This window comes from Rhea pennata, chromosome 1 (genome assembly GCF_028389875.1).
Source record: "Rhea pennata isolate bPtePen1 chromosome 1, bPtePen1.pri, whole genome shotgun sequence".
NCBI lineage: Eukaryota > Metazoa > Chordata > Aves > Rheiformes > Rheidae > Rhea > Rhea pennata.
In genome coordinates, this window is record NC_084663.1 from 43,884,890 (window position 1) to 43,911,571 (window position 26,682).

Consider the following 26,682-nt stretch of genomic DNA (forward strand, 5'->3'; position numbering starts at 1 on the left):
TTTGATTCAAAAAAAATTTTTTTTTGCTGTCTTAATATAGTCCTGGGAGTGTACTTGTTCAGTGTACTTGGCTGAATAATTCTTTTCCTTATTAGCTAGCATTCTTAATGCCCTTGGAACCATGCTATTTCCTACCCTGCAGTAAGCAGTGATATCCCAACCTAATGAAACCTGTTGCTCTAATTCTTACAAAGCCCCTTTACAGCTTGGTCTACTTTTTAAGTCTCAGAAGTTAAACTGTGAAATACTAACATGCACCAAATGTTCCCTCAATTTAGTTACAGAATAATTGTGAAAAAGGCTGTTTAAAATATTTCCTGTTGAACCAAAAGAGTCAACATACATTAATGGAAATTTTTATCTGTGCATTTGTGTATAAAGCACTATGTGAAATTAAGGCTTGAGGAATGGAAGAATTCCAGATCAGATTTCTTACCTTTTCTGAGTTTGAGCTGGGAAAGCAGTTTTAGCTTGAAAATCGAGCAACTAAGAAACTAGTGATATATTTTGGGAGTTCTAATGCTGGATTAGGCAACTACAAGACATTGTCATCTAACAATAAATTTACAAGAGCGTGGTAAGGTTCATTAGTCTCTGCCACCTTCTACAGGATAGATGCCTACATTGATGTTTGCACTGAGTGCGCATGACTACATTACTGTATTAATTTGAATCACGGGTTCACTTCTGTTTTGGTTTGCAGCGTGGAGTGGTTTTGGACCACGTGGAGCAGATGAAACTAAACTGGTGGATGCAGTCCAGCTGCTGCTGAGCATTCAGTCCATGGGACTAGCTTTGAGCTAGTTAGAAGCAAACAAACAAACAAACAAACAAAAAAAAGAGAAAGTCCTCCTGAAATGTGTATTGTGTGGATGTCAACTTTTCAGATCCAAATACTTCACTCATGAAAACAGAGATCCACTGTTAATGATCTGTAGTACCTGCTGGTATAAGCAGTGTTTACATCAGCATCTTTAACAACTGGCAGAGTAGCAAGCCATGAAAATCCATGTTCTGTCTTTGCCCATTGATGCAAATGTCACTCAGGTTATCCCCTCTGATCAGCTACAACATACTACTGATGTTTGTAGGAAGGTAACCATTTGTTCAGTCCTCTGCTCCAAATTCAGAGCTACCAAGACAGATGTCAGAGGAAAGACTACAGTGAAGAAATGCTTCAAGCTAGGAAATCCATTTGCTTTAGGATTTATGGAATAATGAAATGCAACATGGACAGATAATACATTTCAGTGGCTCTTTGGTAAATATTGATTTGGAGAGCCTGTTTGTCTTCTCTTGTAGGCCAGCTGTGAGAGAAGAGTTAAAAGAATTCATGGGAGAACTTTTTACGCAAAGGGTCATCAAATTCTGAATTTGCTTTGATACAAAATTTTGTAGGATTCTGTGAGCATGTTGCAAAATACATCCTAGGAAGAGTGGAATTTTAGGCAAGAAAGAGGCTTTTTAAAAATTCATAGTAGTATTTTTAATAAGCCATATATATCTTTAAAACTACACTTTTATAGTGATTCTATTAATTTTTAGGGTTGAGTAAGAATCTTCATTTTTTCTATGGTCATAATTAACTTTGATGAAAATATATTTTTATATTTGATGGAAAAGTAAGAATAAAACCTGTTAGCTTGGCTGATTTTTCTCCTTTCTGCTAATGAGATTTTCCAAACATTCTTTATTAAAAATAAAACACTTCTGGGAAGTTTTCTGCTGTGATATAAGGAGACCAACAAAAGTATCTATGAATATTCCTCAAAAACTAGGTATGTTATTTAATGGAAGTTTACGTCTCTCCTTTTAGAACAGATGAGGGACATAAAACCAAATTGTTTTTAGAGATTACCATACTACTACTTTCCACAGTAGCACCAAAGCAGGTTCTTGCTCAAAGTTTTCGCTGTACAAAGTGTACAAAGGGCAGCACTCTTGACGCAAGTGGCGAAGCACACAAAGGTGAAGTGACGGCTGAAGGGAACGCTCAAACCGTCACGATGTGGCAAAACTTCGTTCTATGTCATTGTCTGCTATGTTATAAAGGGCTGATTCAAATCAAAAGAGAAGCAATACTCGCGCGTCTAGAGAAAGCGTAACTAATACAGACTGCTGAGGAGTTACCATGCATTACTAATGAGAGACAGGCAGCCAGAAAGTTGTATGTAACTTCTGCAAAGCCCCTGAAGCTGTATGTGGGCTACCAAGTTTGGTGTTTTTTCTTCTCTTTTTTGCATTGTATAGTTTAAAATAATGACTCTAGCTATCTAATTTTGAAAGGATTTAAACACACTATAGAAATACATCATTCTAAGATGCCATCATAATCAAAGCCATTAATTTGGATAAATTCTCTATTTATAAGTTATACTGAAATGAACATTGTGGGAAAGCTCAATTTAATGATACCTTGGAGCATATTCTTGATTCATTCTCTGCTGTTCTTTTTGCAAGGTAAGAACTTTATTCAATTTTTATGCTAGTGCTAGCTTTTTAAAAGATTTTTCTACGCATTTTAGTAGTACATCTATTTCTTTTTCTGTCATTATAAGACAAAATTTTTTGCCTCTTACTGGAGTTAGCAGAGTAACACCAGTTGAAAAACTATATATCACCATTTTCTCTGACTGCTGTTGAAATCAGAATGTATCTTTTATTAAAAAAATGCATTTTTAAGCTTGAATTTTATTACAGAATTATTATTCAAGAGCTAAATTTTCTGGGCTTTCTTGTTGTTATTGTCAGATGAATAATCGGATAATTATTTTGAATAGAGTATGATTTTTGATGAAGCACACACTGTACCTGCAATTTGTTTGAACATTTTTAGAATTTTAGAATAAATGATTACTGTTCTAGTTATAGAAACTATCTCATTTTTTTATCAGTATTGTATTGCAAATGGATATTATAAACAATTTTCTTAGAGCAATTATAAAGATTTCTAAGGCAATATGAGAAAGAAGGCAGTTTCTAAGAAATGTGTGGGATCTGGAGTGTTTTCAATGGATTGCAATTGCACTTTATAAGTAACATTCAGAAAATTATTATAGGTATTCACACTAGAAATTTGATTCTGGATGGCTCTGAGCACCTCTTGTATTTTATCAGTTTTGCTTTGATCCTCTGAACGACTATGAGCTCTTAGCTCTTTTTGATGGCAGCACGGGGCAGAATCAAGACTGTAAATTTGCAGGTGAACAGCTGAGAGAAGTTCTCAGGAAAGAAAGCATGTTGTGCTAAATCTCTTGGGAAGAAAAAAAGTTTGCGTAAAGATTCTCTGGAAAACATAGGATCATTAGCTGTTTTTTAAAGAATAAAATTCAGTAGTGTTGTTTTAAACCTAAGAAATTGTTTGCCAATACAGAGTGGGGCTGTAGAAAAAAAATTTTAACTCAATGATTTTTAATCTACAGGATCTTATTGCAAGTTCTCCCTTTTGAAAAGAACTTCAAGGTAAGTTTTACTTCCTTATTTGTCAAGTTCTACAAACAGAACAAGAATGAATAGAGCTTATTGGGTACAGTACAAGTTGGGAAGTAAAATGTAGTCTTGAATTTGGCATGTAATTTTTAGTAGTTTGGATGTAAAAATGTGCTTTTAGAATGTTTACAACTCTTTTCAAAGAATTTACGTAAAGGCCATGGATCCTCTTTTTGAAAAATTGAGGTACTTAAGAAAAATGATGCTTTTCTGGTTTCAGGAAAGTTTAGAGGAATAATGGAATGAAATTATGGTGAGGTCATTATTTCATGTCTGGAAAAATACATTAAATGAGTATCCTTCTACAATTTTAATTGCATGATAAAATCCTAGCTGCTATTTGAAGCACAAAAAGTAAGTGCTATACAGCCTTAAAATAAACACTTGCAATACAAGTTTTTATGCAGAAGATGAAATCCAAACAAAACCCAAACTAGGGAATGTTCCTGATCCCATTGAATTAAATGGGAACTATGCCATCAATTTCAATAGAAGTGTCCAGTTGAACATAGCTTTGGAAGTCTAATGACTCTAATCCACCTAGTGAACATATATGCATATTAAATGATAATAACATCTTGGACTGTTGATAAAATTAAGCACATTTTGTAGTTTAATGCCATTGTTTCTAAAAAAAACCAACAAAAAAGTTAATCACAAATTTAAGTAAGTTATATCTGGAGAGTCATCTTTTGTTTTTAAAGGTACCATCATAGTGCATTCAAATAATACTTGGAAGAACTCACTGTCTCCCACCTGCAGCTGAGTATGTATGAAGCAACTTTCCAGTTTTGTATCCTGTTGTATAAGGCTATTTTGCTCATGTTCTCTCCCCTGTAAGCCCTATGTACCTCCCTGAACAAGCATCCCATGTCTGAGAGCAGAGATTGGAGCACTGTTGAATTCTGTAAAATGAGACCATGAAAAGAAAAGAAAAAAATCACCTTTTTAAATGTTAACCCAAGAAAGACCTCTTTGATAAAGTGATGGAAATCAGAGAGAAACACCTCTCTCTGGGGAACTGCCTATTCAGGTTACTCCAGGGACCTTTGATTATACAAGATCCTTTTTGTTTTCTTCCAGAAATGAGTTTAATGCAGCTCGACAGAAAAGAGATCTCTTAGGAGCAGAGGTAGGTTATATCTCCAAAAGAGTGAGGGGGGGGAACCTTCCCCTCCTTTCTGCTCTGCAGCTTTGCTCTTGTTACAATGGAGTCTTTGTAAGGAGAACAGCAGCGGTAACAAGAGGACAGCGAGGAAGAGCAGCTATTCCATACCTGCTTTCCTCAAACTTAAACCCACAGCCTTCGTTCATTCATTTATTCTCAGCAAAACGCTTCATGAATTCCCCTCCCTGACAAACTGATGGATGTACACTAAGGGAAATAAAAGCACAGCTCTTGAGTCTTTTGTGGAGGCAAATAGCCCCCAAAGTTGTTAGTGTTTGATGAAAAGTGCAATAACGAAACCATAAATAAGGGTCCTGCAAATGATGGTGTTGCCTTGGTGGTGGCCACTGCACAGCTTGGGTTCCTGCAGCACTGGCCTGTTCCTTGGGGGCTCTTTCACCCCACCACCAGCTTAGGGCTGCCAGCTGCCCCCTATGCAGGTGATGGTGGACTGAAACTGAATAGTAAATGGGGGAATCTCACTCCCCTGTGAGTCAATATTTCAGGCTGCAAAGGTTCATCACTCCGCTCTGCAAGGGCGGGAAGTGAAGCCAAGAGAAGTCTCTCTGCAAGGCACCTTGCTGGGGTTATGCAGGGAGGCTGCAAGCAGAACCAGGAACCGTTTTCTCTGAGTCCCTTTGCCGCATGATTAATGTGTCTCTCCTGATCAGGTCAGAGTGTTGCCAGTGTTGAACATAATATTAAGGTCAATCAAGCCTATTTTCCTTACTACAAAAATGCATTATTCTCAGGTAAATGGGCTTTGGGGACCAACTCTCTTCCAGAAGGGTATTCAATAGGAAATCAGTGCCATAGCAGAGATGCTTTGCCCTAAAAATAATGCACAGGCAAAAACCTGCTTTGCTGAGGAGGCCTGCCTCAGAGTAACTGAATACAGGTAACAGAAATCAATGCTTTTGTCTAGCGATGATAAGGAACCGCACTGGATAATGATGGGCCATTAGGACTCGGAATAATTTTTGGCTTTGAAGTGGGGACCTTTCCAGCCTGTGAGCTGGTTAAGTCAATTCCAGACTGATTTTTGCCATGAGAACGGCAAACTCTGCTACTTGGATGCATAAGATAAAGTATTTCCAATCAAAAAGGGGAAGTATTTATGGCCTTATATAAAGTGCTGGTGAGACTTAATCTCAAATGTTTATTGTATGGTTCTTATTCACTTTGAGAGCCATTAGTTCAAACTCCAAACATGCTCCAAACATGGAGAATGACTAGCAGGGGGAGTGAAGAAAAAAATATCTTACAGGCAAAGGCTTAAAGAGTTTGTTTTGTTAGTCATGCAACTGAAGGCTGGCCTATATGTGTGTGGGGAGCACACAAGGGCAACTGTTTTCTTGTAAATATCTCAGGATGGGATCAAATAAAAATGCAGGATAAGAGCTGTTAAAGCAAAAGGACAGTGCTATATAAAACAGAAGGATATAAAATGGCCATGAATAAATGTAGAGGGGAAATATGTAGCTACCCAGCACTTCACCTTGGTAACATTCCCGATCAGACTAGTGGGGGCAAAAACCCCAAAGTGCTTTTCCGAAGGAATTTGATCCGTGCTTGGAAGGGGCGATAAGACGTGACAAACCGCAGCAACGGAGGGCTGGACCGGATCCAGGAGTTCCTTGCAGTCCCGAGTTCCCCCCTGCCTAAGCGAGGCAGGAAGCGGATCTGGCAGATGGAAGTTCATCCCGAACAAACGAGGAGACGAATGGGATTTCGAAGCATTCCAGGCAGGACACAAAATCCACCAAAGCTGAAGCGGCCGCAGTCTGTCGATAGGGGGGCAGCACAGGGCGCGAATCAGGGGGCAAGAGGGAGGGAAAAAGGAAGGCAAGGGCATCCCCAAATCGCCCAGCTACGCTGGTGGTAAGCGAAACAAGGTGGGCACGTTGTGTGCTCAATCCCCTCACTCTTTGGCCCAAGTATAAAAGCGAAACCTCCTCGCTCCAAGCCTCCAGAGCCTGGTGCCTCGGAGGGCGATGGTGGGCCGATGGCCCTCCAGTGTAGCCGTGCTCTTCCCAGCCCCTCCGTCCATCGTGTCCCCCCGCATTGTCCCCCACCCCAGGATGCCTCTGCGCCCTGCCGCCCTGCTGGCCGGGGCTCGGCCCTGGCGCCCAGGTACGAATAACTCAGTTCCTGCCCCGAAGCCGCTGCAAAGCCTTGGGCTTGCGTTGTTGGCCGCGTTTTGCCTTTCTGTTTCTCCGGTAGATCCGTGCTGCCTCTCTTCGGTCTCGCCGTCGGGAGGCCGTTCCCGGGAGTCCTCCGCCAGGTCAGTACCGCAGCCCCGGCTCTGGGTGGGGGGTCGCCTTCCCGAAAACACTGCGCTGGGGTGGGCTCGGCCCCGGTCCTGATAACGCTCACCCACCCCACGAAACCCAGCGCTACCTCCCTGCCTCATCGCAGCCACTACCCCCGGCCTGTTAAACCACGCAAAACCGTTAGGAAGTCCCTTTGGAATAACCGCTCAGAACCGAATCTGAACAGCTAAAAGTCAATATTTTTATTAAAAAAAAAAAACAATTATTTCCACAGCATTTTTTTTTCTCCTGCGTCTCCTGTCCGGGGCTTGTCAGAGGCTGTAAGCCTGCGGGCGAGGGGCCGGCGGGGCCTGGGCAGGGAGCGCGCCGCTGTTTCTGGAAGGTTCTGTGCCCCCTGCCAACGCCTCATGCAACTTACAGCAGCTCCTTTCAGGAGTCACCCAAAGCTTCACTGCATGTGAGCGAACTCCAGTATCCTCGCTGGAAAATACCTCTCCTTGACTAGGTGCTTGCTGTTCCCTGCCCTCTCCCTCCCCCCAGGAGAATGAATATATATATATATATATACACACACACACATATTTTTTCAACTCTTTTTAAATTCTGTTGGATCATAGGTGTTTGCATCAAGTTTTGCCTGCCAAACTACCCACAAAACCTGCTAAATTTTTGGTTTATGACTCCCTTTCTCCTTCTCATTTGGGGAACTGCAGCTGAGACCCATCTTGGTAGAAGATAGGGAGATCTTAGCTTCTGAACAGAATATAAAACCATTTAATGAAACTACTTTAAGAAACTAATGTAAAACAAGCCATTCCCATGGAATCTTAAGTCTCTGGCTCTGGTCACCTCATAAGAAAAAATAACCTTTTAACTGGCTTTTTTTAGCATGCAGAGAAGGTTATTTATAACTGCTTTTGACTTAGTAAATTACATATTCTAGACTGTTCATAAGCATTACAGCAAAGGGTACATTAAGCTCAGGAGGGAGGAGCTGAACATATGTATAAATTGTACTGAATTCAGTCATTTAGAGTAATCAGCATCCTGTGTATTTCTAGATCCGGAGGACTGGGATTTGGTTTCTTTACATGGGAACGTGACCTTTTGTTTGCCGGGAGGAGGTTGACCTTTTGCTCCTTTGTTAGTTTACAAGTCTCAAACCCAGAGAAAGAACCTTAACCAAGGAACACGAAGTATAAAATCAAGTAAACGTTGAAAACAGAAGATTGCTGTTGGTTACTTTTCTTAGCTAATATAGCGGCTTATGATTTAATAATAAATAAATAGATATAATCTGAATCGCTAAGGCTGTTTGCAAAATACTCTAGCTGCTAAAAGGCTGCTATACTTGCTTGCAGGTTCTTGTCCTCAGGAGTGTCTTAATGGAGCAGTCTGTACAGAGGCAGGTGAATGTGATTGTCAGATATTTCAGGCTCGAGGAAACAGGTGCCAAATTGGTAAGTTTTGGGCCAAAAGAATCGAGTTTCAAGTTCAGTTGAGATTTAAGTTACAGCTTGTAAAAACAGTACGGCTCACAGCATGCTTGTAATTGGACTGACATCCAAGTAGTAGCAAAGAGGATTAAAATCGTGTATCTTATGGAAGTTTTTAGAATGTCGTCAGGTATGTCTGTGTTTTAGCACTTGGGCTCTAATTATATATAGATACCTTATCAGACAGAAAACTATCTGGTATATCATCAACTAACGAGATTTTCTTACTTAACTGCGCAACGAAAAAGCCGCTGCATTTTTCCAGCAGTGATTTACTGCAAATAAAATGATCAGCTGTTCCAAAGCACTACTTTCTGGAATCTGCTCTGTGTAGGGATCAGCCAGAATCATGATCCAACATCTACTGTAAATCTAAACCCTTTACCTCCACTTAAAATTAAAATGCCCCACTGAAGCAAATCCAAAACTTAATGATGATCTTATATGATTAAAACTGCATTCTAAAGATTAAAAAAAGAAAATTATTGACTTTAGTTGAAGAAATGAGATTCTCTTGTCTTCTCTGTATATTTCCTTTAAAAGTTCTTACTTTTGTACATGCCTGTGAAACCTGTCAAATTTTAACCAGTGTGCTTGTTGTAAATTCTGTATTTTCTCCAGTACCTAATAGTGGCAAGGACCGAGAAGGGATTTGCAAATCATGGGGACAGTATCATTTTGAAACATTTGATGGGATCTACTACTACTTCCCAGGAAATTGCTCCTACATTTTTGCAAAAGACTGCAGTACTCCAGAACCCCAGTACACTGTTTGGGTAGGTATATGAGCATGCATTAGAAGTAAAACATTTGGTATTCTTGTGTTATAGCACTTGCATTTCATCATTAGTAAGATAAGTAGAGAGATCATAAATGGATTAAAATGCCGCTTTATTTAAGTTTAAAAATGTGCTGCTGGAAAATGTCTAAGCATATGTGCAGTAATTCAAAACACTGATGAAATGATAATTAATCATCAGAATCAGTATAATAAAAATAGTATTTCTTACTCCCTCTATCCTAAAAAGGATCTCTGATCTCTCCTTTCTGGGAAATCCTGTGTAGGAAAAAAGGTTCATAAAGCAGACCTTGGAAACACAACAATTTTTAGTTGTCAGATTCTAGAAATAAGTGACTTCTTGAGTAAAGTGCAAGCAGCATTCACAGGCCTGATAGGATGGCACCTGAGTGTTCTAGCCCTCTCTTCACCATTGTTAGCATGCTAGATTGGGTCAGCTAACTAGCAGAAACCTTTATCTCTTCAGGAAATTGGGGTTCTAATTTTGGATTTCTTCTGTGGTATACTGAGAAGATTAACAGCACAAAAGCCTTCATCTTGACCTACGGATGGAAGGCATTCTTTTTAATATTTTCCTCAAATTGCTGGATATCCATGGTTAATGACTTTGGGATCGGGGAGAGTTCAAATCTATCTTTTTTTGTGGGAAGACGCCCTAATTACCAGGCTGTTGGCTACTGTGGGGAGAGGACATTAGCTAATCGTGTTATTTTTTACACAGTGGCCAGGATTCAGTGTTGACTGGGCTGGAGAAGAGGGATAAAGAGAGGTCCTAATTCTAGACACCAGTGGTCACTGCTCACAAGGGCAAAAGGAGATCTAGATTCTGATTCTTCTCTAAAGACTATTTCTTTTACTTATAAACACATGATCTCTTCATCCCCCAAAATGGCATCTAGTGAAGGTTAATTTGATAGAACTGCCATTTCTACTCAGTTTATGGAGAGATGCTGTTATATCTGCCTTCCATCATTTCATTTAAATTCTTTGGATTCTGTGTGCAGTTAGGGTCTTTTATAAGTTTCCAGAAAATGCTATAGCAAAACCTAAGATCATATATAAATCTAGAATCAGTATTTCAGTGGATTCCGCTTACCTTAACAGAGAAATTGCCATTCGATTGCTGGAGAAGATGTCATGCTTTATCTTATTCAGTCAAAGTAAATTTGAACCTATAGCTTTCATGTCCTGAGAGCCTGCCCTGGCCAGAAAAGCTGTTTGGTCTCTGGGGGCAAGGACATTCCCTCACTGCCTTGCTGGTGCTGTGCCGTGCTGCAGGCTGGGAGAGGGAAGGAAGTCTGACTTCTGACTTCAAGGGCAGCGTTCTTTTTGCCAAAACAAACACAAAAAGGAGGAGCCCTGGCTTAGGATACCTGTTCCAAGGTCTGATTACACTTTTTTTTTTTTTTTTTTTTTGAGAGAGAGAGATCTACTTCATTGCCATAAAACTGTAGACATGCCACTGTTAGTGAGATAGGTGTTTCCTAGCTTTCAGTTCTGAAAGTATGCATCTGAGATCGGTTTAACATCTCTCCCTGGTAGTAGATAGTCATGGAAGTCATATACCACCAATATCTGTGAGACTCACAGTTTTGAAAATCTGTCTTCTGCTAAGTAAAACTTATGTTTGTGTTTATTTGTAAAGCTCTTCAGAATCTTCAGTGATTTGTATAAAGCTCTTCAGAATCTTCAGTGATTTGTATGTATAGTTATAAGTGAAACGTTGCATGGAATTATTAAGAGCAAACATTTATTGTTACTGTGTATATATTTTCCCTCCCTAAGGTTCATAACAGTCCTCACTGTTACGGTTCAGTATATTCTTGTCTGAGGTCAATCAGCTTATTTTTTTCAAATCAAGAAGAAATAATAATTTCAAGGCATGAAGTAAGAAAGGAAGGAATTAGGTAAGTGTTCTAACAGTGTTTTTTAACATGTTATTGCAGAAAGGTAGTATGGAGTTTGGAAAATTAATGCTTTTTACACCACCTAGAGAAAATAATTGGATATATTTTTATTGATTCCTGGGTGTTCTATACTGGGGCTGACAGAGTTCTGGTGCGAGTATGTGTAATGACCTGAGCTGGGATGCCATACGCTTTCTGCATAAAACTTGTTACAGCTGAGAGGTTGAACATCTAACAATTAAACATCTCTACTTAGTATAGATAAGGTCCACACTAGACAATTCTAGTTAATCCCTATTGCATCCTGATACCATTTTGAACATGGCAGACTTTATTTGTGCTTGGTGTGTAGCTATATTTAATGTAAGACATATTCCTCTTATAACCAAATCTAGATTATTCAAAAATCTTAAGTCTGATATGTTACAATCTGGGCCAAAAACACTGCAGTGTCACAGCACTGGTGAAGTCACATATTCCTCAACGTGCCCATACTGGGAATTGAAAATGGAGATGCATTATTTTATTCTAATAATGATACAACTGTTAGATGCATACAGTAGAAGAATGTTCACTTTTGATCGTTGATATAAAAAAAAACAGAAGAAAGGATAGTAAAAACATGACAGAATTGAGTGAAAATGACTATGCACCTGGAAAGAGGGTTTAAAGAATTACAATGTGATTTTTTTTAATGTGCTATTTTTCTAGCACTGACCTCATCATGTCTGCGGTCTTTGAAGTTGGTTGTTTATTTTTCCAGATTAGTATTGCCTCAGACAGTTGGAAATGTATTCCTTGAGAGACTGGCTGACTACATTCTGGTGAAAACTACCTTTGGTTTTTCACTTGCTTGGGATGGAAACTCTGGTATTTATATTAAGCTAACAGAAGATCATAAGGGGAAACCTTGTGGCCTCTGTGGAAATTTTAATGGCAATAAATTTGATGACCTGATACTACAAAATAGTAAGTAAATAGCTGAGAAATAAATCCTTACCTTGTGAAAACAGCTTCCATATTCACTTTAAATATATCACTGTAAAAAGAAATATTCTATTTTCTGCTGTGTTCTAGAAAATAGAATATCTGCTCTATTCTTTATCACTGTTAATGATGTTAAGGAGAAAGGTCTCAGTTCAGGAAAGTATTTATGTGTATGCCTAAAAGTCTTTTCTTGCTCAGCAAAGCGCTTGGGGTATGTTTATTTTAGTTGATGAAAGTGCCTTCAAATAATAAATAATAAATAAATAAACAAATACTTGTGGTTTTCTCTATGTTTAAGGGTGGGGAGGAGAAGGAGAGAAGAGCCAAAATATCCGTGTTTGGAAAAAGCATAATCTTGAGTCATTTGTTTACATGATCATCATAAAAATATTAAAGTATTAGTCACAGCTGTTTCAAGGAAGCTCCTTTTATCTGTTTGTTCCTGAGTTGTAGCCTGGGCTTCCTACTGCCCTGTAGGATGAGGACTTGCCCAATGTCACAACATTTTGTGACAAAGTTGTGATTTTGTTGCAATGAAGGAAGAGATGATTTGCTAATCTAGTAGAGTATTGTGTAGTCTTTCTAGTTTTATATAGTGAATATTTTATAGGAGCCGTTGTAATTATCTACTTACTGTTTTTTATTTCTTCAAGCTTTCTGCGCTTGCTTTCAGCTCACAACTGATGTGGCCAAAAAAAAAAGAACACCTTTGGAACTTGAGGGAAGTTTTTCTCAATCTCTGAAAATAAAAATAACAGGACTAATTCTACTGTTTCCATTAATTGCTGAGAGAATCTAGTTCCTTGCCCTTGCATATTCTTAAGTCACAAAAGTTACCTCACAGTAATTCCCCCCCCACACACCCACCTTTTGATAGTCAAGTGCTTTTTGGCTTTTTGAATGATGAATGAAGCAGTGTAGCTATTTTTGTGGAATCTTTAAATTTTTAAAGAAAAATTTCTCATCTCTTCTATGATAAAAGCAGTACTTCCTTGTTTCAGGCATTAACTTCTGCACACCAGAATACAGTATGTTTAATAATGAATTAAAGCTGTTAATTTAAAATAATGGAGATATACGGAGTTTTGAGAAGATAATGAGTTTGCATGCTGTCTTAAAAATATCTTTGAATTTTCTGTCTATTACAAAAGACTTAGTATTAACACGTCTCTTAGTTTTTTTCCATTTCCAGAAATACATTTCTTCATCATCTTCATTTTTTCTAATATTTTTCTTCGTCAGAAATGATAGCATTCTTCTATTGTACAACCTAGAGTATTTTAAAATTGAAGCACTTTTATAACGTCGTGATTCTGACTCTTGACTCTGTTCCTGAAAAAAAGACGCAAAAAATTCTGGTGTCTTCACAAGAATAGACTGCTAAATCAAAATATTTCTGAATTACAACATTTGTATAAGTGTTTCCAAATCTTAGAAATCATCTAGGATGACAAACTGCTAAATACAGTAAGAGATGGAAAAATATGAGAATGCTGCAATGTTAGTATTTATGAATGCTCTGTGTATGCATTGCCCCAAATAAAGTTGTTGAGAGGCACTTAATACTCCATTTCAAAGTATAGTTTTAAAATGAATTCCTTTTCCATTTCCTTAATCTTCATTTTTTAAATGTGTTAGGCTATATCTGTGTATAGAACTATTTCAAAGACAATGATTTTATTTTACAGCATTTTTGAGGATTTAGAACTTTTTTCATGCCATGTCCAAATGAAAATAAAATACTTTTGGTGTTTTTGCAGAAGCGGAGTTTTGATCTAGAAGAATCTCTTGACATAATTCAACCTTTTAAGTTCGAGAAGGGTTTTTTAATGTAAAGAAATTTTCAACTAGAGAGGGAGAAGTTTTCATTCTCTCTAGAACTTACATTGAATAGATTGGTGGCTAGGATATTAGCTTTGTCTATTTGTGGAGATCCAAGTACAAATATCTGATTATTGGGCTTTGGAATTTTTCACATTCCGGAGTGTGAGTGTACTAGAAAAAGGTTAGCTTAAGTTTTGGATAAGATAGATTTGTCCAAAAACTGTAACTGATATCATGTCAGCATCATATCTCCTGATCATGTTGAATAGCATAAATATCAATTACTGTAATGTTCTTCAAGGTGGAGGAAATTCACCGTTTTTGCCATTCTTAAGAACTTAAAGAAAATTGATATTTAGATCTTGGTGCAAATATATGCAAATTCTGTGTTTGTTTCCATGCTGATAACTTTATTTTACATTCTTGCATGTTCTTCAACTTTTTGCCATGACTTCAAATCACGGTGCAGTGCTTCAGATCTCATTCATTCATTCTCCCATCCTCATGCTCTGAGGAGAGCTGTGTGTGCAACATTGTTTTTGTCCTAGGGCTTTTCTGCAGTGGGGAAAAGGAGGAAGATAGCAGTACTAAACAACCTTTGTGAAACATGATGAAAGACTTGAATTGTTTTAAAGAAATGCATTTTTAAGTATATATTGTACTTATTTGTCCTTATTTGTATATTTGCTATGAAATTTCCCTGTCAACATCCCACAAGTCTGCATATGAAATAATGAATACACTTAAAAATGACCACAAACTCCTGAGAGGTCTTTTGTGTTTGTGTTGCCAACATTTTTTTTCATGGCTGTTCTTCAATATTTTCATGCAGTAGGTGAATATACAGAAGACATTGCTGAATTTGCAAATAGCTGGACTGTGCAAACCCCATACGAAACAGCTTGTGTACCTACTGCCTCAGATTTTTCCAGTCCTTGTTCAGCTGATGCAGAATCAACTGAGGCAAGTTAATCATGTAATTTATTTATCTTTTTAAGCTTAATTGCCTTGTGACAATACAAGAATCAAGTATGCATTGAGGTTTTGAGAAAGAAAAGATTCAAATCAGGATTGTTGGTAAGGGCTTTCAGAAATCTGGCTTAAAGCATAAAGACTCCGATAGGATGTGCCAAGTGGCCAAGGTCTACTGGCAGAGCTGTTCACTGCTGTATTAATCTTAAGTTCAGTTTCAAGTCCTGGTGCCTTACACCTTATTATTTTGGAAATAAGAAATACTGCAGGAGTAATATGCTCAGCTCCTGTATTAACATGAAATGCTTTTTTGTCATTTCATGTTCTTTACTGCTAGACAGTTTGGGAGCAGTGTATCCAGTCAAGCCAGTCTAGGCAGAGAGGATAACTTATGGAAAGAAAAATGGAGGAAACAGTTATGGGATTCTCAAGTTTTAATGGGAACATAAAAGACTCCAAATTAGGGAAAGAAAGCTAAAAAGAATTATGCTTGTTCAGAATGTGTTTTCTAACTGTTATTTATCTGATTCTTAATCTACAGGATGTATTTTTCAAGTGCCAAGTATTCCTACAGTTTCCTTTTCTCAGCTGCCATGAAAGCATAGATCCATATTCTTATATTTCTAGCTGTATGAATGATCTTTGCAGGTAAGAATGGAGTTCTTGTGTATTTATTTTAGCTATACTCCTTTTTTTTGAGACAAGAACTAGGTGACATCATCGAATGAAGTTAGTAGGAAACAAGTTCAACATAAAAAGGGTGAGGAAGGTTTCACTCAATGGATGGTTTACCTGTGGAACCAAAAGCCATAGAACCTGCCTGCCAAAGGGTATTTCAGTTGATAAAAGTTTATATGGATTCAAGGAGAGTCTGACAAGTTCATGGAAGAATGGAAATTCATGGAATCTGTAGAGTCACTAAAGACAAGAGAGTCGTTAATCACAGAAAACTACATCAGAAGGTCCTGAGTCAAAAATATATGGAGAGTTGCATGATACTGGGGCACATATTGAAGATGCTTGGGGTGCCAGACCACTTTTCTGATGTGGTTAGATTGTTTTTATGACAAAAACATAACAGAGCAAACACTATGATTCAAATTAGTAGATTTTTTTCAATATTGTTTAATTTATGTAAATTCGGAGATGTCAAAAGAGATTTCAACGCTCATTGGCTTTGGTGGGAGTTGCACCTCCAGGTGCTGAGGTTATATTCAACCTACTGTTTTTCCCTTACCTCCAGGCTCCCATTCAGTTAATATTGGTCATTCAGGATAAACTGGTGCTCCAAAGGGTAAATGAATAAATGACTGGACAATATATCACTTCTATTTTTAGTGAAGGCTTTATAATTAATAAATAATTGTCATAAATAATGGGTATTATGTTGGATACTGTTACAGCTTTCTGAAAGTATCACCAATTTATTAAAAAACATGCAGAAAGGATCACAGGACTGAAAGGAAGAATCATTCAGTAGCACTCACTACACTCGTTACTTCATTTCCTATGAATTTTTAATAAATTTTTAATTTTCAATTTCACTATCAAGTCTAGTTGGAAGAATCTGTATTTGTAGACAAATTTTCAAAGTATTCTTACTGGAGCTGGTGATATGTACATTTATTTTTCTCAAAGGAGAGGTAGTGATGAGCTGCCTCTGTAACTCAGGAGCTTATTGTGCCTTTTCTTTAGCAAAAGAAGAATAATGAAAAGCAAGTTTCTGAATGTGACATTGGATCACTATCATGGTGCTAGGGATTTGATTTTTGTCAGCGTGAATGTGTGTGTTGATGGGAATTGTGTGAATATTGAAAACCTTGAAGAAAGTTTCTGTGTCTCAGAACCTCATTAATTTAGGCTTATTGTGTTTATAAAAGAGACCTCTCTTCTAGTGGCTTAGTGTCAGTTTAGGAAGTTTCTTGTGGGTCCATAATATGTGCCAAGTATTATTTATATTAAGACTCGTTTAATTGGATTAGATAGGAGAGCTGGAGAAAATATGATCACTGTAAAAAGGAGTGTAGTGGTGTTCAATTTGATAACAGATGTGTTGAAAGCAGAATACAAATGGTCTAATATATTCTTGAGACTATTAATTTTGGAAGTTTGATTTTGTGTGTTGAAAAGCAAGTAAACTCAGCTGTTCTGTCACAGTCACGCTTATAATAGAAATGCTGTGTTATGACTAGTTCATTTTGGCATCAAGTCCTTCACAGTGAATGATGGGAGTTGATGGACTTCCACAGTAATACAAAACTGGTGGTATCTTATCTGATGCAACTCACCTTTGAAAAACATTTCAGTTCACCTAAATAATTATGATTATCTCTTTACTTGATACTGGCCAAAGGACACTGTATAGCTTCTTTTGTAGATACATACTAAGATGCAAAATGAGTTGTCCAAAGTAACACTGGAAGTCCCTGAGCATGTCTCTAATATTCAGTGGATGATGTTTCTGGTGTTGAGCACTTCACTGCAAGGTCAGGAGTCTACCAATAGGGTTCTTGGGGTTCAGCAGGGTTGTTAAGCTGTCAGTTGTTTTTGTGAGAAGATCATGTTTCTCATCGTAAGCAGCATTTATCTTCTTTGTGATAAATTAGTATTTTTGTTCGTTGTGGTACTATTAAAATGAAATAACATAATCTGCATCGTTACATCAACTAATAAAAGCAGCATATTCAATATAGCTAGTCTTTATTCACAGTATTTTCTGTATTTCAAGTGCACCTTTCTGAATAAGCAGTGTCAGCTATGTGCTAAGTATCCTGTGCAGTGTCCTGTAGCAGATATTTGTTGATGGGATTTGAATTCAGTAATTACTCCCTTGTTTTATCATTTCAGAGTGGATGATGATGAAACATACTGCAGAGCAGTGACAGAGTATGCTAGAGCATGCTCTCATGCTGGGTCTCCTGTGCGTGACTGGAGGGATGACTTTCCTGGCTGTGGTAAAATTCATGTATTATTAAAGCTTACCAGGTGACCTTTGAAATACTCCAAGTATCGATTTCATGTAATTCCATCTTGACAACTATAGGAATCAAACCTGACACAGACCAGCCAGCCTCACTATTGCTTTTGAACAATAAAGTCAATGACTTCTTAGAGGAATATTTTAATTCTGCTGTGATCTGGTCTAGATCCATGCAAAATTCATGCTTTGGCAGATTATTTGAAACTTTGTGTGTGTTGTTTATATTCTAAGATGAAGAACAAATATCTGTGGGGATTTGATGTTACTCCTCTTCCCAGCTGACCTTTGAGCCTCTGCTGGCCCCATAACAAAACTAGAATAGTGTATCCTGGGCCCAAGTCTTGTCTCCTTCTGGTCATTGCTGCCACATGTCAGTTGCCATTCCAACTCAAGCACAAGACTTTGAATTGTCTGAGATACGAGCATGTGTTCCTATTCCACCTCCCCTTTTACAGGAGCTGAAACTTCTTGTGGAGGGGTGATGTAAGAACTTGATAAAGAAGACTTAAATACTGATGTGAGATTTGCTGCAATTTATCAGTTACAACTCCTTCAGACAATTCATTGTAACTGATCTGAGTAATTAGCTGTACCAGAAGTGTTGCACAACTGTTCATTTGCAGAAATAGAACTTCTCCAATATGGCAGCAGAAACAGCACTAATGTCCAATGTAATATGTGTTCGTTCTAGCTGAAAAGTGTGAAGAAAGCTTTGTACACCGTGATTGTATCAGCTGTTGTCCGCCAACCTGCACCTTTGAAAAGGATTGTCTTGGCAGCAATCTGCACTGCTTAGATGGCTGTTACTGTCCAGATGGTAAGTAGTGTCAATTTTATGTGAAAAAAATGTACAAAGCTAATGTCCAGCCTCATAATAAAGTTATCAAAGTAGACTATGTTTAAAATTAAAAGTCAGAAAAAATTGATTTTTTGTTATTTTTTACGGTTATTCTTCCTTTTATCATATTGTAAACACTTATTTAGAATATGAAATGTGGCTCAGAATGAATCAGTTAAAATCTGGAGCCATCATTAATACTGTCCACAATGAAGATGTTGCATAGGTTTAATCCATTTTATTTGAACTATTCCTAAATGTGTTGAGATTTTACTTAAAAAAAGAATATATCTTTTGCTTTGTGTGGGAAAACTGTCTTTCTGAGACATGTACTTAATAAAAATTAAGGGCTGCACTTTATATAGTCCTGTTCTGGCGGGACTAAAGACTGTGTCATCTCAGCATCTTTCCATTTTCAAGTCTGTATAATTCTACGTATTTTAGGCAGACTTTGTGCACTGAATAACTATTCAGAGTGAAAACTGCTTTGAGAGGTTTTCTCAAAACCATTTATCACCCTGAACTCTCTGTACACAATAGATGATTCTTCCTGCTGGTACCCAGTTAAAACTGGTGAGCTCACCTTCTGGCAGATTTGAATGTTTGGGTCAGATAGGGAAACAACAGTGATTTGGAGTACGTTAACTTGTTCTTGTTCTCATTTATTAACTTCCTTCCCAATAGGTCTCATTTTGGAAAATGGAACTTGTATCTCTGTGTCGCATTGTCCTTGTGTTTATCATGGAACTGCCTTCCCTGTAGGCTCAAAAATTGAACAAGAATGTAGCAATTGGTATGTGAAAACCTCACATCTGTGTTCCCTCTCTCTGTGACTGCTGTCCATGTTTAATTTAAGATCATAGTCATGCTTGTATTTTAAAGAACAGTTAGTATCTCTTTACAGTCTAGGTTCTGTGTGTGCGTGTGCTAAAATACAGTACTATTCTAAGAAAAGGTGAATTCAAGACATGAATGGGTTCAAAGACCTTCGTTTTGTGAAAAATAAGAACACTGATTTTTTTCTGTGATTTTTCTTTTTAGTATTTGTATTGGTGGCATTTGGAACTGCACTGATCATGATTGCCCAGGTATCTGTATGTTCATGATTTTTCTCTCTCAGAATAAAATATGATCTAAGAGTCTGGGAAGCTAATTTAAGAATAAAGGGTAGGCAAATGGGCACTAAAAGCAGCAACTGGCTAGCTGGAGTGAAGCTGTTAACTATGTGATCATTACCATCTTATTTTTTCCCATTTGCTTCCCTAATCTGTTATGTTGCATCCACCTGCTGCCTACTATTCCCTATTTAAACTCTCTGTCCTTCAGGACAGGCAGCTTATTTCTACCACCTATGTGGAGGGCCAGGTTTAAGGGTCTTCTGACTTCTGTGTGCAATTTTAACGCAAATAATAATAAGAGAACATCATTTTGATGATTAGAGTGTTGTGTTTGTGAAACAGCAGTTAGAGTTTAAATATAATCCAAACCTTTAAAGATTTTGTGTCTGTATAATGAGTTACACAAAAAAGCTTACCACATAGTCAAATAGTGAAACTCCCTTAGCAGTTCTGTACCTTAGAAAACAGTACTATGAAACCTGTGAAAGAGAGACAAGATTTTTCACATAAGGGACCCCACCTGAGTGAGGTAGTTAACAAGGAGTGGATCTATAGAGTAAAGCAGTTGGCAATGAGGACCACTCCATATTGTTTTTGTGTGTTTTTTTGGGGGTGGTGGTGGTTCTGACTAGTGTGGCCTGATCTTAGAGACTAAATGCCCTTAATAGAGGGAGTGGCTTAGGTGTGCTCCCACAGAGTGTTTCCTGGTGCAGTTGTAGCCAAAAGATTCCAGTTTATGTGTTTTGGCACTGCCCTGTGATGTGAACCAATGTGCAGTAAGTGGGGATGCAGAGGAGAGTTGCTTCAAGAGGGTGCTTCTGATCCAAACCGAAACACTGATAGAGAGGCACCTGAGAACAGGGATCATCTAAATTTCAGTACAACCCATCTACTTAAACATGCCCTCGTTATGCCAATGGAAACAAGTAGTGTCATAGTACACAGAAGGAAGGACAAAGAAGCTTATTCTCTCATTCGTACTTGGTCATGCCAAAAGAAGATGAGGAAAAGATTCTAGAAAATGTCGAAGTTGTAATAAGAGAAAATTCTTGTTGTTCTTTAAATCTCTCATGTGTGCTAGAAAAGTCATGACTCAAGGGCATCTCATTTTATTAGAACCAAAGGACGCTGCACATGGGTATGTACAATGTGAGATGACATCCAAGGGAAATAGGTGTATATAACATATTTTATTTCCAAGTGCTGTAATAGCTAGAGAGATTAAGGACTAGATTATAGGCTTAGAAACAAAGGAGAAGTTTCTTATTTATCTCTTGTCCATCACTTATAAAGTAATAATACATTCTTACACAAATGAAAATTCTTTTTTATTTTTTAAATTATATATTACAATTACTGAATGTTTTTCTCTCTCAAGCTGAGTGCTCCATCACAGGTAACTCTCATTTCACAACATTTGATGGTCGTCATTTTACCTTTCTTGGGATTTGCCAGTACGTTTTGGTAAAAGGCACTGGGAAAAACAAATTCACAATTACTTTACAGAAAACACCTTGTGGACAGGTAAGTCATGCTTTTATTGAACACTCATGACAAATAAGTGCATACGCATTTCAGTCAGTCTTTTATAGGTGACACTGTAAATTAGCAGGGTATGTTTAATATGAAAAATTTCATAAACTGAAACAGTTTAACAACTTTCCATATCTGTCTGTATTGCTGTATGTTATTTTGATTATAAATAATGCCATTTGTAAAATTAATTGCATCTTTACAGGGGTTAAGTCTAAGAAGTTACTTGTGCACATTAAACAAGTATATACATCTTTGGTTATAGTACAAACAGGTGTCTTAGGCTTGACAAAAGTTCTTGCTGGAAGGATTGCCAGTTAGGCAAGAGACTTTTTTTAATAGCTTAAAATATTTGATATATTACAGCATATTTAATTTGTTGTAATAACACATTTTAGGAAATGATAAAAGAGACTACCATATATATTAATATGTTGGAAAGCATTTTGATAAATATTCAACACCAGGCCCTATGAAAAGAGGTGCTTATAGAAGGTGTCCATTTCCAAGACCATTTTATGCCATTAGTCACCTGGGTGCTCAGGAGAAGAGTCTCTGGGTTTGTGATTTGGAGCAGCCCACATGCTGAGTGCTGGGATGCTCAAGCTGGTCAACAGGGAGCGACTTGCTGGATCTGCCCTGCTGCAGGAATGTCTCTCGGAACTCTTCAAAAGCTAGATTTTGAGCTGATGCCTGTGCTTTTGTTTAGGCACCACCTCCTTATGCATAGGACTATTGAGATTCCTATTTCTGCATTTCAAATGGCTGTAAGCATGATATAGTTGATTAGGTGCCACTGAGAGACAAGAATGCGGCTGAACATGGTCATTAGCACAACTCTAGATACTTTGGAAAGTTTCTATATGAAAACATAGGGGTCCAAGGAGTGTCAAATGCTTGCTTTAAGCAAGTTATATATGAGTTTTTGTCTCGTATTTAGATTTATAAATTCTGCCTGTGTTCTGCCTTTAAAATGAGGATTCTGAGTTAGTTTACATCTCAACATTTTTTAATAATCAGATACTTGTGAATTATTTTAGTGTAATTCTGGATAAATTATATCCTTTTGTCTGCAGTCACAGAATATGACTATGGTTCAAGGTGGAGGAGAAGCCCCTTCATGTGTGTAGTAGTTTCTTTCTGTTGCATTGCTGGGCTTGGGTTCTGGTTCCAGCAGCTTGATATATCTGTATTCAGACTCTTGCTGACATGTTGGCTAACCCAGCAATGAGAAGAATCCAAGGTGGCCATGCAAGTATGGCCATTTCAACCTAGTATGAATACTTGGGGTCTCAGTCCGCTTGTTATTGGACTCTCATAACAGCTAAAATGTATTTCTCTCACTTTTACCTTCATATGCAGTATGTTATGATGTTCTGTGTTCAGTTTTCGATATTCAGTTTAATATTTTGGCAATAATTTGCAACTGATTTACCTGATGACAGCTCTGGTATTTCCTTTTTGTACATCTGTTTTTTTTTTCTATTTGTGTTTGTTTGTTTGACTTCCATGCTTTTATTAATGTCTTTGCCTGCTTTCGATGTTAAAATTTATTTTTGTTCAGAACTTTGACCATGCCTGCATTGAGTCTATAACGCTAGTTCTTGAAGACGATGTGAACAAACAAGTAACTCTTGCAAGAGATGGTCGAGTCCAAATTGGCCCTAACCAAGGTTTTAACCTCAATGGTAAGAAATGTTTCTTGGAATACAAATTGTGCACTGGTACAATCACTTCGAATAACCTTAGACTGGAAATGTATTCTTTCACCACGACAAAATAGAGTCCCCATCATGCCTCCTCATTTCTTTGCATTTCCTATCTTACAGAGTACCTAAAAATTCCACTCATGTTGTTTGTGTGTATTTAGGGGGAGGAAGTAAGAAAAAGAAGGGAGATGAAAAAAGGTTGGGAATTGTCTTGATGCTGATTTTAAGGTCCAGTTTGATTAAAGTTTCTTGGAATATGTGGTATGGAATAGAACAAATACCCTGTGCTCTAGGGTATCAGTCTTGGTTTCAGTGTTGACTTATGTTGTGAATTAAGGCAATTTATGTCAAATTTTTGGAAAAGGATAGTACAAGTAATCAGCCTTTACAGAATGGTTTAAAATTCAGCACTGGAGGTGGAACTGATATTGCCAGATTTTTGTATCTCATACTGACCAGCAGTGGATTCTTACTCAATTCTTTGTCCCTTTCTGAAGGGTAGAGTGAAACTTCCCTCTTCCTTTTCCAACCTCTAGCAATTAGCAGGTTAGTAAGATCTGATATGGTTGTCGTGGCCGTATCTTTTCTTCACTGAATTAGCCCAGTCCTGGTTCTGCTTTTGGTATTCACAGCTTCCTATGGCAATGAATTTTATAGTTCAGTTGAACTTTTAGTTATGTTAAAAGTTCTATTTGATAATTTCATTCTATGTCGTTTGTGTCAATCCTTATTCACTTTCTTGTATCTTTTCACAGTCCATGAGAAATATAATGTGTGACAAATATTTTCGTGTTACATTCTTGGTAATTGGGCATTTCTATAAGAACTTTTGCCAGCTAAGAAAACTTTTAAGCTTAAGTAAGCATTTTATTTGCCTCTTTGCATTTGTTTGTTCAGCTGAGTACGTGTTTATATGTACACACCCACATCAATCCACCTACACACGCACTGATATGTATTATCTATCGTATATGTAACATATACACACATACACACACATACATGTATATCTTTGTATAAAATGCATCTATATATGCTGACTGCAAAGGTCAATCTGACTTAAGCCTGCAACTGCAAGTAACCCAACCACCATGTATACAAATGAATGAAGTGACTATGAAATTTCCATTTCCTGGCATAATGGATTTGTTGGGAAGGAAAGTTGGGAATCGCATAGGGCTTTAGTTTACATACAACTTAAGGAAGGAACTGGGCTGGTGTCCTATCAATAGTAATAAGATAAAACCTTCTAACGGAAGATTGCAATGCACCTTATGGACATCCGTTAATTAATCTTGTAACATTCCTGGGGGCTAGAAACAAGTGGTTTCTTGACTTCTCATTGCCAAAGGCATGTTGTTGCATTGCTTTCTTGTCAAAAAACTAGATGTGAGAGCGGTTTTTGCGTAACTCACAGGTATAGAAAAGTGAGACATATTTTTATTGTTGACAGTAGGACACAAGTTGCAATTCTGGATTTGTGCTGCTAATAATATGGATATGTAGTCTTAAACATAGAGATAGAGAATGAGCAAGGTTACATGGAGACAGATAAGGCTGTACATAGTTTTTCATTTGATTTCTGAGTTTTCAAAATCTTTTCTTTAATGGATGAACTGGTGGAACCTGAAAGCTGAATTTCAATGATTTTTTTTCTTTTGCTGTGCTTTAGGGGCTGTTGAAATTCAGAATATATCTTCTTTGTTTGTCCAACTGAAAACCAGTTTTGGTTTGAAGATACTTTTTGCTAAAGATGGAGAGAGGCTCTACATTCAAGTTGATGTCAGCTGGAAGAGAAGAACATTGGGACTCTGTGGAACTTATAATGGAAATTTAAGAGATGATTTTCTGTATGTAATATACTGTACATTTATTTTGTGTTTAACAACAAATGAAATATTTTGATAAATATAATCAGGTGGTCAATTCATTTCATTAATGTGCTCACACTTTATTAAATTAGCCAATTAAAAAACCCACTTAATTACAATATTAGTCGTTTTAAAATCTGAAACTCATAAATTTAGTGATCTAAGTCATTTTTACTTCTTAATAAGAAAATTAGCATATTATTTAGAAAAGTTATTGGACTGTGATATTGCTTGAATGCATCCTTTCTCTTCCATGTTACTCTGTTACCATTGGAGCAAATACCTGAGCACTAATAAAAAGAGTGGATGATGATGCTAATAGCATTCTCACCAGATTAACACTTGCTAGTACTTGGGTTTTTTCCCATCAAGTTTTAAGGGGAAAAAAAAGTAATTCTGAAGCACAGTAATAATTTAATTGTATGAGCTCACTTTCCTTATTCTTTGGGTTCAGTTCCTCAGAAGTTCCTCAAGCCATTATATCATAGATTTTTGCTTAGTAATAATAACTGTTTTTCAAATATTCAATGAGAAAGAGCAACAAAATGCAAACAACCCCTGTCTAGAAGACAAAAATTAACAGGTCACATTTTTGACATTCCACTGGATGTCTATACTGTAATGGCCAAATTCTGCTCTCATTAATGCTTTCTCCAGTTGATTTCAGTGTACCTGTGTTAAGTAGGGCAGATTTTGAGTGTAAAGATATTTCTTCATGAGTAAAATATCAGGGAGTAAAAAGCTTAGTATTTCCTCTCTTCTTTTACACATCATGGATGTAAATTCTTCTGGCATGTTGAAAATTCAAAGTGACTATGCATCTGAAGCTTTCTGATGTACTTGTATCCTAACCTGCATAATCTGTAAGGTCAGTGGGATGCATGCAATATCAATCTCTTCCTTTTCAGTTCTCCAGCAGGGATGATAGAAGGGACGCCGCAACTTCATGCCAATGCATGGAAGGTTTCCTCAGCTTGTTCTGTGCCCATCAACATTCCTGTGGTTGATCCCTGTAATGTTAATCAACAAAATGGTATGTTTTCACATGGGTTATTGGAGTTAGATTTATCTTATTATCATGGCAGATTTTTGTTTTCTATGTGAATAAGCTTAAATGTTAATTACTGTTCATTAAGGAAAAATAATTATGTCACTTCTATTTTAGACACAACTTTTCTTTTTCTTTTTTTTAACAACCCTTATTTCCATACATTAAGTATGTAAACTGAAATAAGTCCTTGGTAAATCAAGTTTGTTGACTTTTTAATGTTGGATGTGCTGGCCACTAGCCCTAAATTCTGCTGTCTAATACATATGCAAAGTATTAGGCAAAACACAGTCTGTTGTTCTGTAAATTGTTCCAAATAAAAGGAACAACTCAGTATGTACTTGTTGATTGACAGTGAAGCAACAGGAGACTGTCTTGCGTAGCTAGTGTTTAGATCAAATGTCCTGCTTCTGGCTTCTCCATAATTGTATAAGTTGTTTTTAAGAGTTTCCTTGTCTGCCGTCTATGCTGTCTCTCACACAAACCTATACAAACAATCTGAGATCCAAAGATTTGTTCAAATACCTGAGTAAAGTTTTAGTTTCAGCCAGTAAAAGTGCTTATGTTTCAGGTTGAACTTTCCCTGTCACTGTGTCTTTCCTTCAATGTTGCTGTTATTTTCTCCCCTTCATCTGAATTAATTGAAAATGGTTGTGAAATTTTAACAGAA

The 26,682-nt window shown here is 37.2% G+C and overlaps 1 protein-coding gene across 1 annotated transcript in view; it reads left to right on the top strand.

Moving 5' to 3' along the window:
- Positions 1–2,357: 2,357 nt before the first annotated feature.
- OTOGL (otogelin like) overlaps positions 2,358–26,682 on the top strand; it is a 92,651-nt gene continuing 68,326 nt past the window's right edge. Inside the window, exons 1-18 of the mRNA XM_062584856.1 lie at positions 2,358–2,460; positions 3,423–3,462; positions 4,573–4,621; positions 6,881–6,941; positions 8,292–8,390; positions 9,048–9,202; positions 11,011–11,132; positions 11,896–12,101; positions 14,776–14,906; positions 15,457–15,563; positions 17,763–17,869; positions 18,587–18,712; positions 19,418–19,526; positions 19,775–19,821; positions 21,230–21,375; positions 22,949–23,072; positions 24,766–24,943; positions 25,873–25,997. Coding sequence (XP_062440840.1) covers positions 2,382–2,460; positions 3,423–3,462; positions 4,573–4,621; positions 6,881–6,941; positions 8,292–8,390; positions 9,048–9,202; positions 11,011–11,132; positions 11,896–12,101; positions 14,776–14,906; positions 15,457–15,563; positions 17,763–17,869; positions 18,587–18,712; positions 19,418–19,526; positions 19,775–19,821; positions 21,230–21,375; positions 22,949–23,072; positions 24,766–24,943; positions 25,873–25,997 — 2,011 coding nt within the window. The 5' untranslated portion in view covers positions 2,358–2,381. The remainder of the gene's footprint in view (positions 2,461–3,422; positions 3,463–4,572; positions 4,622–6,880; positions 6,942–8,291; positions 8,391–9,047; positions 9,203–11,010; positions 11,133–11,895; positions 12,102–14,775; positions 14,907–15,456; positions 15,564–17,762; positions 17,870–18,586; positions 18,713–19,417; positions 19,527–19,774; positions 19,822–21,229; positions 21,376–22,948; positions 23,073–24,765; positions 24,944–25,872; positions 25,998–26,682) is intronic.